Source organism: Bufo bufo, chromosome 11 (assembly GCF_905171765.1).
Source record: "Bufo bufo chromosome 11, aBufBuf1.1, whole genome shotgun sequence".
Taxonomy (NCBI): domain Eukaryota; kingdom Metazoa; phylum Chordata; class Amphibia; order Anura; family Bufonidae; genus Bufo; species Bufo bufo.
In genome coordinates, this window is record NC_053399.1 from 23,657,926 (window position 1) to 23,674,882 (window position 16,957).

At 42.5% G+C, this 16,957-nt stretch overlaps 1 protein-coding gene across 1 annotated transcript in view; it reads left to right on the top strand.

Annotated features, from left to right (window-relative positions):
- KIF26A (kinesin family member 26A) overlaps positions 1 to 16,957 on the top strand; it is a 133,214-nt gene that overhangs the window by 102,568 nt on the left and 13,689 nt on the right. Inside the window, exons 6-9 of the mRNA XM_040412177.1 lie at positions 13,857 to 14,066; positions 15,238 to 15,331; positions 16,113 to 16,375; positions 16,618 to 16,801. Of these exons, the coding sequence (XP_040268111.1) occupies positions 13,857 to 14,066; positions 15,238 to 15,331; positions 16,113 to 16,375; positions 16,618 to 16,801 (751 nt within the window). The remainder of the gene's footprint in view (positions 1 to 13,856; positions 14,067 to 15,237; positions 15,332 to 16,112; positions 16,376 to 16,617; positions 16,802 to 16,957) is intronic.

The window sequence follows — 16,957 nt, forward strand, 5'->3', positions numbered from 1 at the left end:
AAGCTAGGAGAGACTGAGGCAAATATCAGAGGAGCCAGAGGTATTGAGGAAACAGAGGAGGTACTTATGAAAGCCATAATCAAGGATATAAAGCCAGTATTAGGTTAATGGGCCTTGGTGAAGAATTGCTATATTCCAGGATCAGACAGAATTAGAGTGCTAGCTCCTGTGCTGCGAATCCTGTGTTTTACACTCTGTAATTACCCTGCTGTACTGAATTGCCTGCATCGACCGAATTGCAAAATCGACTGTATGCTGAGGAACTGCGTTTCCAATATTGTCTCTGCCTGCAACCTACTAAAGTTGAAGTTCTGTTTAACACCGCGTTTCCTCAAATTATTTCCTGCATCCGCAAACGGCGTGCCACCGTTTACTTGGCACTGGCGTCACGAACTATTCCTACCTATACCTGCCCTTGCAGAGAGTCAGCTGTACCAGGTTAGTGTATATTGCACTACTACACTCAGAAACACCTACTACGCACAACTTGAGTACGCTGCAATAGTAGGAGCGGGGAGCGGGGGAGCGGTATACTTACAGTCCGTGCGGCTCCCGGGGCGCTCCAGAATGACGTCAGAGCGCCCCATGCGCATGGATGACGTGATCCATGCGATCACATGATCCATGCGCTTGGGGCGCCCTGACGTCACTCTGGAGCGCCCGGGGAGCCGCACGGACGGTAAGTACACTGCTCCCCCGCTCCCCGCTACACTTACCATGGCTGCCAGGACTTTAGCTTCCCGGCAGCCATGGTAACCATTCAGAAAAAGCTAAATGTCGGCTCCGGCAATGCGCCGAAACGACGTTTAGCTTAAGGCCGGATCCGGATCAATGCCTTTCAATGGGCATTAATTCCGGATCCGGCCTTGCGGCAAGTGTTCCGGATTTTTGGCCGGAGCAAAAAGCGCAGCATGCTGCAGTATTTTCTCCGGCCAAAAAACGTTCCGTTCCGGAACTGAAGACATCCTGATGCATCCTGAACGGATTTCTCTCCATTCAGAATGCATTAGGATAATCCTGATCAGGATTCTTCCGGCATAGAGCCCCGACGACGGAACTCTATGCCGGAAGACAAGAACGCAGGTGTGAAAGAGCCCTTACCAATCTATTTTTCCTGAAATGGCGGTAAAAAAACTAAAAAATCATACTTACCTTATCCATGATCCATGGCCATCCTGATTGCTGAAACTGTGCGGGGTGACGTGTGCATCACCACGCAGGCCGGGCATGGTGACATCATCGTCACGGCAACCGACCAGCATGATGACGTCATGTAACCGCGTGAGATTTCACACGGTGTCTTCGAACAAGATGGGCACGGCGGCCTCTCCGCAATCAAATGGATAAGGTATGTTTTTTTTATAACCAGATTAGCCTTAAGCCTTCAGCAATGAACGCAGCTTCTGAGGGGTTCAATGATGGGGGGGCAGCACAATCACCTGCTGCATACAAAGGAATGCGTTTCGTGATGAATTTCTTTGTAAAATCCAATTTTTCATAACTCCGCTCATCTCTAATTAAAGCTGATCTTTGAGGGTTTTAGCAATGGGATTTCCTGCGGTCAGACATGTCCAAAGGGGGACACTGCTTTAAAGAGGTTGTCGCCCATATTCCCAATTAGGGTATATGGAAAACATGGGGTCTTTTGGTGGAGCCACTGCAAAGAGTGCAGGGGCGGATTGGCCATAGACCTTACAGGGAAATTTCCTAGTGGGCCAATGCCCAGGGGTCCACCTGAGCCCTCCTCTCAGCCGGCCAGTGGACATTTTTGGGGATGTATTTTGTGCTGCTGGCGGCAGTTTTTTGTGATGGACTGTGGTATTTGGCTTTGCTGGGGTGGTATAATGTGGTATTGCTGGCCCTGCCTTCCATGAATTTCGACCCGACTACACAATGGGGCACTTTTAGTATTTTTTCCAGGGCCTCTGGAAGACGTGGTGCAGTCCTATATTGCATGACTCAATGAGATCATGCGGTTGGGCCCCCCTAGTGATCAGCAGGGAAGCTGCATTAGGAAAGGGGGTTACTCGGATGGGACATCCTCTTTAAATGAAGCTCCTTGCTGCGATTTATTATCTGCTTATCAGTGTCATTTTACCGCCCGCCGGAAGATGAGCTTCTTTTTGTGTTCCGAAGCAATTTACATTAGTCTTTTACTAATTGGATGTCATTTGCTCTTCAGCAATCCAGCGATATAAGCCTTGTACGGGATAAATATATAAGACTGGAAATCAGCATTGTAACAGTGTGCCGCTGATCACTGGTGCATTAAGCTGGGTTAGAATGCAGGACGTGCATTGTATAATGTATTTCTCTATTGTGACAACAGATTGGCATCGTCATCTTTGGGGAGAGTAGATTCTGTTCGCTAACTGCATCGCGTTGGCCAATTATTATTCAGTGGAGTAAACAGAAAGCTGCCGCTCTGGCATTGACTAGACGCCTATACCATAGATATTGAAATCTTATTAAGTTACACATCCCCTGATCCTGACGGTGCCCGGTCTTCATAACGAGAGCGCACAATAAGATCATGTCTTAGCTTAGTGAATAAAACCGCCAGCTGCCGGTCATGCCGGCAAATAAACAGCTTGTATGAAATATCTTCCATAAACCAATTTTGTAAGGGTTATGCATATCTGTCAGTTTGGATTATATGGAATGGAACATATTGGCACCGAGCATAGACATCCCTAATTAGATTGATTCTGCGGCAAAGTAATGAAGAAGCCTCATTGGGGATTGGGATGTATGAGCCGGAGACAACATCTTAAAGTAAAGCTGGGAATCTTAGAGGACACCAGTGCATAGCAGAAGAATTCTAAGTAGAAAAGTGAAATCACTGGATTGGACTCTAGAAGTAGTAGTCAGAGAGTCTGATCCTGTAGTAGTCGTTTAGCGCTATGATTAGAATGACGCAGAGAGTTTACCTGCTGAGTGCGTCAGATTTCAGAAGCTGACTAAACACATTCGATGAATGCCGCAGACTGGCCAACCATCTAATCTGTAAGGGGGCCTCCCGATTCTTCCCTCATGGCAAATTTGGCCAACAAGCATTAAACCAACGGCTGTTTGACTATCTTTAGAGTCACTTTACATAGGCAGGTATTCTGCCCGGTAGTGAGCATCGATCAGCATGCTGTGAATGATGATCGGCGCTCGTCATTGCAATTATCGTTGGTATGGGAATAAACGGTTAGTAATATCATCGTTCGATCCCATGCCGTTTTTGGCAGCACATCCCCTGTTCACACGGAGCGAGGGGCTACCGGCAAATTATTTTTCATACCATAAACCTTTGCTCATCTATTGGGTGGAAGTGGTTCAGGACGCTCAAGTTACGCCTCTGACTCTCGCCCTGGGGTTGACTAAAAAGTGTGCAATTTGGAAGGTCCCTTATGGTAGTTATTTATTTTAAATTTCTGAATTTGGTTCTTTGCCCTAAATTGACTACTACTAGTCCTAATTTATTTTATTTTATTTTTATCTGTGAGGTCTAAGGCGGATAGCCATAAAAAAAATCACATATTTATGAATATGGCCAGGGACATCCGCACATTTATTTATCATACCGTGCAGGATGTTTTTATCTTTGTTTTTACTGTGATTTTTTCGGATAGCCATAAACCATAGACAAATATTCAAATATTCATTCAGACTATCATGATCGGCTCCTACTGGAGGGCAGGATTCGTTGCAACACATGTTCACACCTCGTAATTGAGAAGACACAGAATTAACAATCCTCTTGGCTATGAAACGGTTAAGGACGAGTGACAGAGAAGTTTTTTTCCCCCTTCTCCCTTGAAAGCTCTGGATAGAATAATGCTGATGACCTTGGAGCATTGACTTTGCTTTTTCTGAGTTGCTTTATATGGTGGGATCTCAGCATTTACTACATCCATAGGAACACTTAAAAAGCTGACATTACAGATGTGTACGCAGAATGTCTACGTTCTGGATGCTGGAGGGAGCCGTCTGATGGAAATGATGAGTAAAGGTCGAGATCAATATAGAATTTTCTTCTTCCTTGCTCAGGCGCCGTAATCTAATAATAAGCATGAGAGCAATGAAAGGGGAGTTGATGGTCCCATTTATCTCGATTCGGTTAGCATTATTTAGCTTAGAAAGCTGCAATTATACACTGAATGTATGGAATAAATAGACTGTCTACAATATTTCAGATCCATCAAGTAATCTCAGCAAAGATGCTCAGTGCACACACTTAGATGGTCTTTACATTTCTGTGGGGGCTACCATAATTTAAAGATGTACATTTTATCCATTTTATTGTATTTAAAGGGCTGAATCTTGACAGATGTGGGCCTCCATTAGGATTCTGAGACTTGATGAAACCTAAGACTGGAATAAGAATGGTAGAGTCCCCTGGACAAAAAGTTTGGTGAGGGATTTCATTTCACTTTTGGGACTCAGATCTGACCAATTGAAATCACATTGTGTTGTGCTTAATGTCTCCCTTGCACGCGTTGGCGCACTGGTTCTCCTGATTCGGATGTGATTTTTAACAACCAGCTTGGAAAAAACGGTTATTGACAGGGAGAGAGGTTGGTGGAGGCCCCTGGAGACGGAGTGAGTGCCAGTATTGCCCTCCCTATAATCTGGTCCTAAGGAAGACATCTATTGACTTGGAAGTTTTTTTTTATAGTTTTTGTTAATGCTCACATTCAGAACCGTAGTAAGGATTTCTAGTTCTCTATGGGGCACTCATGCATTTTGCAGTTGAGATGTTTGGAAAGGTTTACATCTTTTGAAAGCGGCTCTCTGTGAAGCAAAGTCTGACTTTTTAACAAACATTGGAACATAAGGGAAAATAGCTTGGCTTGTAAAAAGTTAGACGTTGACTCATAGGGAGCCATTTCCAAAAGGTAACACTAGAAAGATAGTTCTCCTTTTCTGAGAGATACCTCTTTGCATACCACAAGGTCACGAAATAGTCACCAATGTCAGTCACACTTTGACTGTTTGTGCATAGTCATGAGTGTGAGCTTCGGGGGTAGTAGGTTATTAAGAGAGTCGTTATAAAAAGGCTGTTGTGTTGCATGGGGCATGAGTTCAATTCAGTGAGTCTAACCAGGACAGCTTCATAGAAGGAATGGAGTAGAATGAGTTGCTAGTTGGGAATATTACTGTAGCTCAGGGTGATGACGAGGACCAAACCTTGGATCATAAAGCCAAACCTATGGGTAATTCTTTACCTTTCAGTGATGATATAGCTATACAAAGTTGTCACATGCAAAAAGTAGGCTAACTCATTCATATCTGGTGACTGTCTCAGAATTTTGTACACAAGTATCTTTCACCAGGTGGTCTTCAGTGACAACCCGAGCCAAGTGAAAATGGATTTTAATTATTCTTGTTCAACACACAGTCTGAATGACTTTTAACCGTACACCTCTGAAATATCTCAAGGTTATAAAAAAAAATCACCACAGTCTGCATAGAGAAAGAGAAGAGCCAGATGAAATTCATGAAGCTTTTATAGACGTTCAGCCTTGAATCTGTCACCAACAATGCACATACACTTTTGAAGCAGCAATTTCATTTATTTTAAGGCTCACTTAGTTTCCAAGACTGCCTTTTCCAATTCATATCACTACCGCAGCGGAAAGAGAGCATTGTACTCTATTAGGCAGTATTCTGCAGTGCTAACGCATAGGCAAGAGGTAATGTGACTTTTTATGAAAGCTTTTATAAGGTGCTTCAGGTGGATGGGGGAAAAAAATGTGTCCTACACAAAGAGGACATTATCAGAGGCGCCGTCCAAATAGTTATTCTTCTAGACAAATAAGCGGTAATCATCTTTCTGAATAATTTGTAATGGTATTTTTTTACTTCTAACAGCACAGTAAACATTTTTTCCTGTTCCCCAAATAAAAATATCTTTAAGATGCATCTTCTTTGAAATGAAAATTTGCTTAAAAGGGGTTTTCCAGGATTTTGATACTGATGACCTATCATCAGGTCATCAGTTAATAGGGCTGTGTGCGATACCAAGTACAGCCGCTATACAATGCACGGTGCTGTGATTGGTAAGCTGCGAGAAGGCCATGGCACTCACGGGAGCGCCGCAGCATTCTCAAACAGCTGATCGGCAGGGGTCCCAGGTGTCAGACCCCCACCGATCAAATACAGAGGATAGGTCATCAGTATGAAAATCCCAGAAAACCCCTTTAATGCTTCATTTTGATGTGCTACAGAAATATGAAAAGATGCCACAGATGTCCATGAGCTTAGATTCCATCAGTTCCCATACCAAACCAATACTGGTGCTAGGTAAGGTGCCTGTGGGGTGCGGAGTGTTGGACCCCCCACTGATCTGATATTGATGACCTATCTTAAGAATAGATCATCAATATCTGTAGCTTAGACAAACCTAAACAGGCCTTTTTTGTGATTCCCTAATGTCTTCCTAAGCCATATAATTCCCTGTTTCAGCTGCACAGCTAGATGCATTTCTTTCACAAGTAACCAGTATCTCCCTTCTGTGGAATCTGCCAGTACTGTACTCCAGTGACCTTACTTCACTGTACTCCAGTGACCAAATAGTGATATTTATTTTCTTCTAGGGAGCTCAGAAAGCTTATATTGGGTGGGAAATCAAACTTACAGGAGCTTCTCTGCTCTTCAAAATCTGTTTAGAGGCAGTGTGTTCATCAAGCTCAGAATCTCAGCTAGCTATGACACGTCCCCGTTTCCTGTGAACCATCTCTGTTACTAGTGAACATCCCTGTTACTAGAGATGGAATCTAGTCTAAGAACAGGCAGTGGACTGCATATTGGAAGTCAGACCACTAGTGGAAATGACTTTACAGCTTTTTTTTTTCAGGTGGATGTATTTCATTTCCAAATGAAGTTTTTTAAAGGGGTTCTCCAGCAATTAAGAAAACGAAAATAGGTAAACATTACTTTATTATAAATATATTCCCAAATACTTTTCATTAGTTATAATGGCTCGTTTTCTCTGGGGAGCAATCATTAGGAGAAATAAAATGGCCGCCGTCCTATTAGTGCACACAGAACCTGTCCTAATCACACAGCAGGACAAGTTACTTCAGAACACTGAGGTAAAGAGCCGTCTCATCCTCCTCTCTGCTCTGTTTGTCAGGTTATGGTCCTGAATACTGTTTAATATAATCTTTAGAGTCCATTCACACGTCCGTAATTTGGGTCCGCATTCACTTTCAATGGGGCTGCAACGGATGCGAATCTGCATTTCCGGGATCCGCATCCGTTTTTTTCGGGATCCGCAATTCCGTTCCTGAAAAAAATAGAACATGTCCTATTCTTGTCCGCAATTGCGGACCAGAAAAGGCATTTTCTATTATAGTGTCTGTGATGTGCGGGCCGCAAATTGGGGATTGCACATTGCAGGTGTCCGTGTTTTGCGGATCCGCAAAACACTTATGGACGTGTGAATGGACCCTAAGCTGAATCTCTGTAGGAATGGAGTTCACGAGGAGACATGAAGTAGAGAGAGGAGGTGGGGATGTGGCTGTGTCCTGTTGTGTGAATAGGACAGGTTTTGTGTGTAATAATAGGACGGCGGCCATTTTATTTCTCCTAATGAGTGCTCCCTAGACAAAACGAGCCATTATAAATAATGAAAGATATTTGGGAATATATTTATAATAAAGTAATATTTAGGTATTTTCATTTTCTTAATTCCCGGAGAACCCCTTTAAGTGATGTCATTTGCTAATTACATCATTCTCTATTAAATTATATTGCATGAAAGTAAAGTGACTCTTTAAAAAAAAAAATCTTGCCCCCATGAACTCCACCTTACTTGATATGAGTTCCCCAAAAACATTTTGGCACATTATTATATGCTTTTGTTGTATATAATATTAGAAGCTCATTTTGGAAGATTCATCTTCATAAATGTAGTATTTAATGTGTATTGGCCCTTTAAGAAAGTTTGCTTAGAAAATAGTGGCAGAGATTTTCTCCTAAGACACGCCAACATGGAAAGGGAATCCATCTGGGGCTTATCATTCATTTTCAGTTGTATGGTGTCGAATCAACTGAGTGACAGAGTCTGTTATCCTGTCTGAAATGAGGCCTGTAATAATATAGTCACGTCAGTGCTTGTAGAAAGGAACAAGCTCCTCTATTGTGGCTCTTCAATATAACCAGTGACCCTGATTTAATGTCGGCACCCTTGATTGTGAGCTCCTTTTACACAGAGCCGGCATGGCGCGGCGCTGATCTAAAGGTATAATATGAAAATGCGGCAAAGGAATATAATAAACCTTGAATCGCGCCAGATTGTGCCCCGGTTGGAGTTTACTCAGTGCTACTCAACGACAGTCTGCTGCGTGAAAGCGTGAGGCTACATGGCCGTGATGATTTTTCACACGATCAACCGATCTTTGTAACAATAACTGTTGCATCTCATGCTGACAAACTGATGATAGACCAATGCATTGGTTGTGGACTTCCTCCCTTTTTCATTTACATTGTTTGCATTGCTGAATTGCTTGCTTTTTACGACACTGCATTCCAAAAATCGCAGTCTTATTTTTTTAAATGCCCCTTTTCCACACTGACTAATAGATGGGGGCCCTGTAGAGAGGAGATCCCCCTTTAATACGGCGAAACTGTCTCCACTGCGTTGATATTGTTATGGCCAGCAAGCATTGTAAAAAAATCCTCTTGAATTCAGAATTCCGCAGTTAGTACAGAGCATGGCCCCGACTAATGCAAACAAAGCAGGAACCATTTACTATTTCCCACACCGCCCAGGAAATGAATTCACCTTCTTCCCTCCAGGGAACGCGTGTAATTACAGGGGGCTCACGCGTAGCCCGTGACTTCGGAGCAGCGGGTCAGACGTGGTGCATTACATGACTGTTCTGCATTAATCAGGGGGCATGTTCTTACAAGTAACTGCGCCCCTTCCATGTAAATTCCTACAAGTGTCCTTCCCAACGAAGGTTGCCATTTTCAGGCTGTAATTTTACCAAGAGTTCTTAGAACAAATCGATTACGTGCGCTGATCTCAGGATGTGTCGCCTCTCCTGACATGTCTGCTTTTATTCCACATATTCTAACCATTCTAGAGCATCTTCTCTTATAACTCCATGTTGTGCCGTTCCTCTGTTATTCCTCCTTTGAAATTTATGAATAAATTTACCATTCCCCGAGTCAAAGCGGTATGTTTCTGGACATGCTCATCTGTCAGCACTTAGTTGTCTAATTATGTATATGTTTCTAGGAGGAACAACAGAGGAAGATACTCCAGAATTGTTGTCCAGAATGTCACTGGCCCTTATTGTCTAGGAGGGCAAGGGTCAGCAACCTCCGGCACTACAGCTGAAGTGAAACTACAATTCCCAAGATGTTCCATTTATTTCTATGGGTGTTCCAAGAACTGCCAATCAAATGTGCATGCTGGGAGTAGTAGTTTCACCACAGCTGGAGTGCAGGAGGTTTCTGATACCTTGTCCAGGCACCCAGAGCATGCATCCCCAAGTCCAAACAAGCAACTGGTTTGCTGAATGTATAGCGTTATATATAGATTACACATATATAATATGAGGTACATTACAGCAGTTTTATATGGGCACCATATGACTTAATTATTAGCCCTGCTAGGGCTACATAATTTATAGTAACTTGTAGTAACAGAGCTGTGACCAGCTTAAGTCTTTCCTCTCATTGCCCTCCATGCATGCTATGTAACTCAGAGATCGCAGGCAGCAAGGAGAAGGGTGCCCCCCGCTGCCTGCATTTGCTGCAAACTAAAATGGCAACAGGGGGGCAGCTGGTCTCATAGAAATGGGCATCTTCAGGTCCCGTGGGCCCACCAGAGGAGATGATTCTGAGAGCCCACCCTCTGTGTATATAGGACCTTAAGACCTCTATTTTATTAAGGGTCCCTTATTGTTGAAAGATCCAGCCCACTGGAGGATCTTCGGGCACTGTGGTGGGCCAGTCTGGTGCTGGAATGGGTATGACCAATTATAGGCATTACCGATCGCTAGCGGAACTTAAATGGTTTGTTAATTAAGCCATTTATATTGATGACCTATCCTTCAGGATAGATCATTAATATCTCTGATTGGCGGGGGTCCGACACCCGGCCCCTTCATGATCAGCTATTTGATGAGGAGCCAGTGCTCCATGCAAACGCTGCTTCGTGGTCTTCACACTACACGTCGTCTCATGTGGAGCGGCAGCGTAGTGTAATTACAAGTACTCGCTCCATTTAGGTGAATGGCGCGACTACTTGTCTTTACACTGCACTGCCGAGACAAAGAGCAGTGTAGTGAACGGGAAGCAGCACTCACATGGAGCGCTCCTCAAACAGCTGATCGGCGGGGGTGCCGAGTGTCGCACATCCCTGCACAACCCCTTTAATACATACTAAAACCTAGTCCTCCCCAATAATTTGCAGTAATAATTTGTACCGCCCTGCGCATGCTTCAGGAGACTCCTTCTCTCCTGTTACATAGCACTCTGCTCCTGAATCTCCCTCTTCATTTACTGTCGCAATTAGCTTGAGATGAGTTAATTAATGAAGGAAAACATTGTTATTAAACATCAGTTAATGAATTCAGCACAGGTAACTGCTGCAGATCATTAAAGAGGATTTCTAGCTATACACTGAACTATCAGCCTGTTCAGATTGTGACGGGTGTCTTTTTTTAACTCTTGCAGTCTGTACGGCCATCTGAAAAGGGGTTCCCGGTGTCTGAGAACACCTGTAAATGAGACCATACTAGGTGCCTGCAGTCACCACTAGAGGGAGCTTAGGAGCTTACCGTATACTGCTTTATTATTGAGTTCAATGTATGACCAGTATGCAGTTAGCTCCTAAGCTCCCTCTAGTGGCGGCACAACAATTTTAGCATTTAAGTATGAGTGGGAGAGATTTGGAGCTCTGTATCTGGAAAACTGAGCTCTAACTGCTATAATGATCTATTCATAAATTAACCAGTACAGGATTTTGGAATTCTTTAGATTGCGGTCATTCATTTTAGAGCATAAACCTGGGGTTTATAGAACAGATGAACCTGTTGGGCATTGTGTTTTTATAAACATGTCAAACGGTTTCCGAACTAAGTGGAGACTCAGGCTTTACGCACACCTTTAGACCTGTGACCTTCCACAATAAGCCCTCTTATGTAAAAACCAGCTCACGCAACCTTGCAGCTTAATTCTGCATATATTAAAAGGCAGCAGATGGGTTGCTGGGGGGATCTGGGTTTCTCCAAGTATAGAGCAAGTAATTAAATGTATATAGAAGATACTTGAGATGGATTTGGTGCCTGCACAACAAAGTCATAAAATGCAAGAGATATGAGGATACAGTCTCTGGTGTATACTAGTTATGTAAAATTAGCATATGTAAAACTCTGTATATGTATGTTATTAATTAAAGCCTCCACCCTGCTTTGATTTATTGATTCATGTCCAAATTATTCTGTAATCTGTCAGAATGTGAATACAAAAAATACAATTTTTACTTGCAATTAAAAGCCTAAGAGGGTAAATAAAAATAAAAATTGTGTATATTGTATTGGAGCAATGCATTGGTAGTGCAGGGGTTACACAATAGTGGAATGAAACTGGACAAAATAAAAGTATTCACACCCTGGTAATAATCATTATAGATAATCACTGTCTACTTATTCTTTGTTTGCTTTGTCCTGTATCCCCCCCCCCCCCCCCCCCACTTTCCTTTTTCTCATTTGCTGTGTTGCCAGAGGTTAAGCCCCGAGGCAAGGAGTATGCTGAGAGTCTCTGCGCTTATTATGCATCCAGCCAAATGATGGTGGAATACAATAGGATGGAAGAATAGTCTGTGCTTTTCACTTCTATCCACAGTATCTGTCTATCTAGATATCTAATGTCTATCGCATGTCTAGCTATCTCATATATATATATTTATTTATCTATCTCTCTATCTCTGTCTGTATCTATGTATCTAATGTCTATCTCCTGTCTCTCTCTCATATCTAACTATGTATCTCATATCTATCTATCTTGTGTCCATCTATCTCGTGTCCATCTATCTCGTGTCCATCTATCTCGTGTCCATCTATCTCGTGTCCATCTATCTCGTGTCCATCTATCTCGTGTCCATCTATCTCGTGTCCATCTATCTCGTGTCCATCTATCTAGTGTCCATCTATCTAGTGTCCGTCTCTCGTGTCCATCTAGCTCGTGTCCATCTATCTAGTGTCCGTCTCTCGTGTCCATCTATCTCGTGTCCATCTATCTCGTGTCCATCTATCTCGTGTCCATCTATCTAGTGTCCGTCTCTCGTGTCCATCTATCTCGTGTCCATCTATCTAGTGTCCGTCTCTCGTGTCCGTCTCTCATGTATTTCACATCTATCTATTTATCTCCTATCTATCTATGTATCTCATCTCATATCCATCTCTCTTATCTGTCTATCATCTTAACGTGTCCCCCCACCCACCAGATGGCTTCCTGAATCTTGTAACCACCACATATCTTAGTATTAATTATATAGCAGTTTTATTTAGCCCTGTTACAGCTCTGTTAGAATATACTTTATATACGTTGTAGTTAATTGGTCACTCTAGGTCAGTATTTTATATGCATGTGAGCTAAACACTGCATAGAATATTATTTTTGCAGTGTATGGGGGATGACAGCAATATATAGCTATATACTTTGAAACGCTTGTTGTACATTTAGAGGACACGCCCAGGAAAATCTAAACATATCATAAGGTTCCAGTCACCAGATGGAAACCAAAAGAACGTCCTTTCGGCCTATATAGGGCCCGGTTATGTCAGTTTAATGCAAAAATTATGGAACAGCATAGTAGGCTATTGCCCATAGACCAGTGTTTCCCAACCAGTGTGCCTCCAGCTGTTGCAAAACTACAACTCCCAGCATGCCCGGACAGCCTTTGGCTGTGCGGGCATGCTGGGAGTTGTAGTTTTGCAACAGCTGGAGGCACACTGGTTGGGAAACACTGCCATAGACTACAGAATAGGGAAGTATAGACAATAGAAAATGTACACCACATCCATCCATGTCGTTAAAACCCATTTCCCCCACTTCAGATTCAGTTCACATAACACTTTTAGCGACTATACCAAGTGAGAAAATAATTGGCTACTTAGATGTGAGTGCTATAGAAAATGATTCCCAAGCAGATGTAAATCAGATGGAGGTGGAATACCTCCTCTGACTGCTGCTGCATAAGTCTCATTCTTTAATATACACTTGAGACTCGTGTTCATTCATTTTCCTGACCACATGCAGATTCAACATCCCTTTTTTCCCCTTCGCGATTATAAAGTCTTTTTACAACATATAGAATCCAGTCCTTAGGCTCCAGGCGACGGAAGATGAGATTGCTGGTTATGTTTGACCTTACAAATTACAATTTCTGTGATGATTAATTCTGTATTCTACTTTACAGACTTAGTATGGGCATGCATACGGTGATGTTGTAATTCACGTATGACTCGTAAAAGGTGTAAGACCTTATAACAGGAACATCTATTTTCTATTCACTCATGAGAACATTTTAAACTGGTCATGTTACCCTCAAAGGTGTTGGCTGGTTTAGAAAATCCACTTTCAAAAACACCCTGTTTGGAAATTTGGAGTGAGGGTCCCATATTCAGAAATTTCATCCCTTAGATCCAAGATGGGCTACAAAAGAGATTCATCTCTGGAGGACCCAGCTTGTCCATAGACAGCCCACTGATTTCATTGGGAACTGTGTAACGCTTCATTTTCCCAGCGGAGGCGCTGTCGAGGAATTAAACACTTAGCTTGTGATGTTGAAACATATTAGTTACTGCAAACCCTTTCTAAAACATTGTGGTTGATGTTTATTTCAGGTAAAAGTCATGGTTAGAATCTGTCCTTCTCAAGCAAGTCACGATACATCTGAGTCCATGTCCTTTTTAAAAGTTGACCCACGGAAAAAACAGATTACTCTGCATGATCCGTCTACTTGTGGTCCATCCATGTCAGGCCACAGAAGAGCCACTGTTGCTGCTCCAAAGATGTTTGCCTTTGATTCTGTGTTCCCCCAAGATGCTTCTCAGGTAAGCCAAGACCATCTACAGATGTTACTAAACAACATTTTAATATTTCGCCTATTTTTTTTATTTTTTATTATCTTTTTTGCTTGCATCTCGAGGAGTGTGAATCTGATTATCAAGCAGTCACTCTGAATATTGAAATTGGAAATCATTCCTTATGGGGCTGGGTCATACCAGGTCTATAAAAATCTTTAATATAACCCACCCTGGGTCGTGTTTTTGCTGTTCCATGTCTACCACCTATAGACGGTAGAAATAATCATGCCATACTTACTTCCTTTAGCATTATATTCGTCACTATAGGTACTCCATGTAAATGCAAGAAGTCAATGTTTTTTCAACAATGACTGGTCTTCTTCCAAGGGCAAGGGAGAATGAGTATCACTCTACATGTAAGGGTTTGTTCACATCTCCACTAAGGGTAATGTGGTGTCTTTTTCCAGCATAGGAACAGACTACCGGAGTTATAATACCAGTCATATCTGGATACCACCAAACACCACCAGATACCTTTTGACTATAATTGGATCTGACCGGGATCCGGCAGCTTTCCGGCATAAATGCTGGTTTTCGGCTGGACAAATTCTGCTACATGCAGTAGTATTTATGCAGCTGACTAGAATTATCATATTTGGCATAGCTGGGTATTGCCAGGTCTACCGGATCCCAACTGACTATAATGGGATCTGGTGGTACCTGGCAGTATCCAGCTATTCTGGATATGGTAACTACAGTAGTCTGTTCCTCTGTCGGGACAGAGCACCAGATTACCTTTAGCAAGACGTGAACCAACCTACTCTAAGCTATCAAAACAATGACTACTGGTACCACCCACTCCTACCATCGAGTGGCTAGAAAACCAATTTGCTACCCTCTCACCATATTTTAGGAGACAGATCGTATCCCCCACCATCTTTTTGACTAAGATTGTGGAATGGCGAAGCCCTTCAATCTTTCACTCATAGGGAGGAAAAATGGAGACCACCTAAGCTAGGGTCCTCCAACATGATCCGTAGAATCCTATTATAGGCTCAATGACTTATGTTGTTATACTGCTATACTCTGGCAGTGTTCACAAGATGTCCCTTCATTCCACCCCATCATCATGCCTACAATGAAAGCCATCTCAGAAGTTCAATGTGCCATTTACATCTTGTATTTGATCTCACTGTAGGCTGAAGTTTGCTCTGGGACTGTTGCAGAAGTGATCCAGTCTGTTGTGAATGGTGCAGATGGGTGCATATTTTGCTTCGGTCATGTCAAGCTTGGTAAGCTCCCAGATTTGTTACAGTTAATTATATGTCAGTCTGTTAATTACATGCTGTCGGTATCTGGTTCGGCAAACATAGTGAATGCAAATAGGTTTAGCTTTCAATTAGTTATAAAACTCGTTTCAATTAATTTCTTCAGCAGTGTTATGAAATCAGTTGAAAAATTTCGAAATTCCAACCACTGTCTATCATCTTCTTAAAGGGAACCTGTCACCGGGATTTTGGGTATAGAGCTGAGGACATGGGTTGCTAGATGGCCACTAGCACATCCGCAATACCCAGTCCCCATAGCTCTGTGTGCTTTTATTGTGTATAAAAAAACTGATTTGATACATATGCAAATTAACATAAGAGTCATATCTTACTTGTGTGACCAGAGAAGAGTCATATTTTCAAGCTCTGACTCATCTCAGGTTAATTTGCATATGTATCAAATCGTTTTTTATACACAATAAAAGCACACCGAGCTATGGGGACTGGGTATTGCGGATGTGCTAGTGGCCATCTAGCAACTCATGTCCTCAGCTCTGTACACAAAATCCCGGTGACAGGTTCCCTTTAATATTACATTAGGCTGTGTCTTGTACTCCTATCATTATATTCATAGTGCACACTGAAAGACAAATCTTGTTGCTTCTTGAAAAAGCTTAATAGATTCTTGGAAAGAAAATGATTCCAGATTTGCTGGGAACCGGCCATGATATTTTTAGCTCGCAGTTGGAGATCTGTATGAGAATGAAGATGACTCCATTGTCATCTAATGGCGCTTTCTTTTTAGGTAAGACATATACGATGATTGGCAAAGATGCTTCTACACAAAGCCTCGGCATTATACCCTGTGCAATCTCCTGGCTTTTCAAACTAATCAACGAGAGGAGAGAGAAGACTGGAACTCGCTTCTCAGTCCGGGTATCTGCTGTCGAAATCTTTGGCAAAGATGAAAACCTTAAGGATTTATTAGCCGAAGTAGCCAGTGGTAGCCTTCAAGACGGTCAGTCCCCTGGGGTGTATCTCAGAGAAGATCCAATCTGTGGAACTCAGGTATAACAACGGTCCATGGATTATTTATTTACACATTTTATTTCCAAATCTCCGACTTTGTTTCGAATCTCTTTCTTTTTAGCCATTATAGACCCGATGAAACTCTCTCTTGCCTAAAAGCCAGAATCCCTTGTCCCTAGCCATCCATATTTGTTTTCCTGATTGCCCCAGAGAGTTCAGCAGTTGAGAAAGAAAGTGCACCCTTATCCTAATTAAGTGATTTTTTTGCTGTGTGTTTTCAGCTTCAAAACCAGAGCGAGCTGAGAGCCCCGACGGCAGAAAAAGCTGCTCACTTTCTTGATGCTGCCATTGCTGCAAGAAGCACCAGCAAGGTGGATTGTGATGAAGAAGACAGGAGGAACTCGCATATGCTTTTCACCCTTCATATATATCAGTATCGTATGGAAAAAAGTGGAAAAGGAGGAAGTACGTATATATTAGAATTATGTCTCATTGGATTGCAAAGTTACATTAAAATGACAGCAATGGCCCAGTGGTCCCTTATCCATGGAGTGGATTGCTGATCCAATAGGAATTAATTAACCCATGGGTAATGTTCCCTCTAAGCCTCTGGAAAAGAAG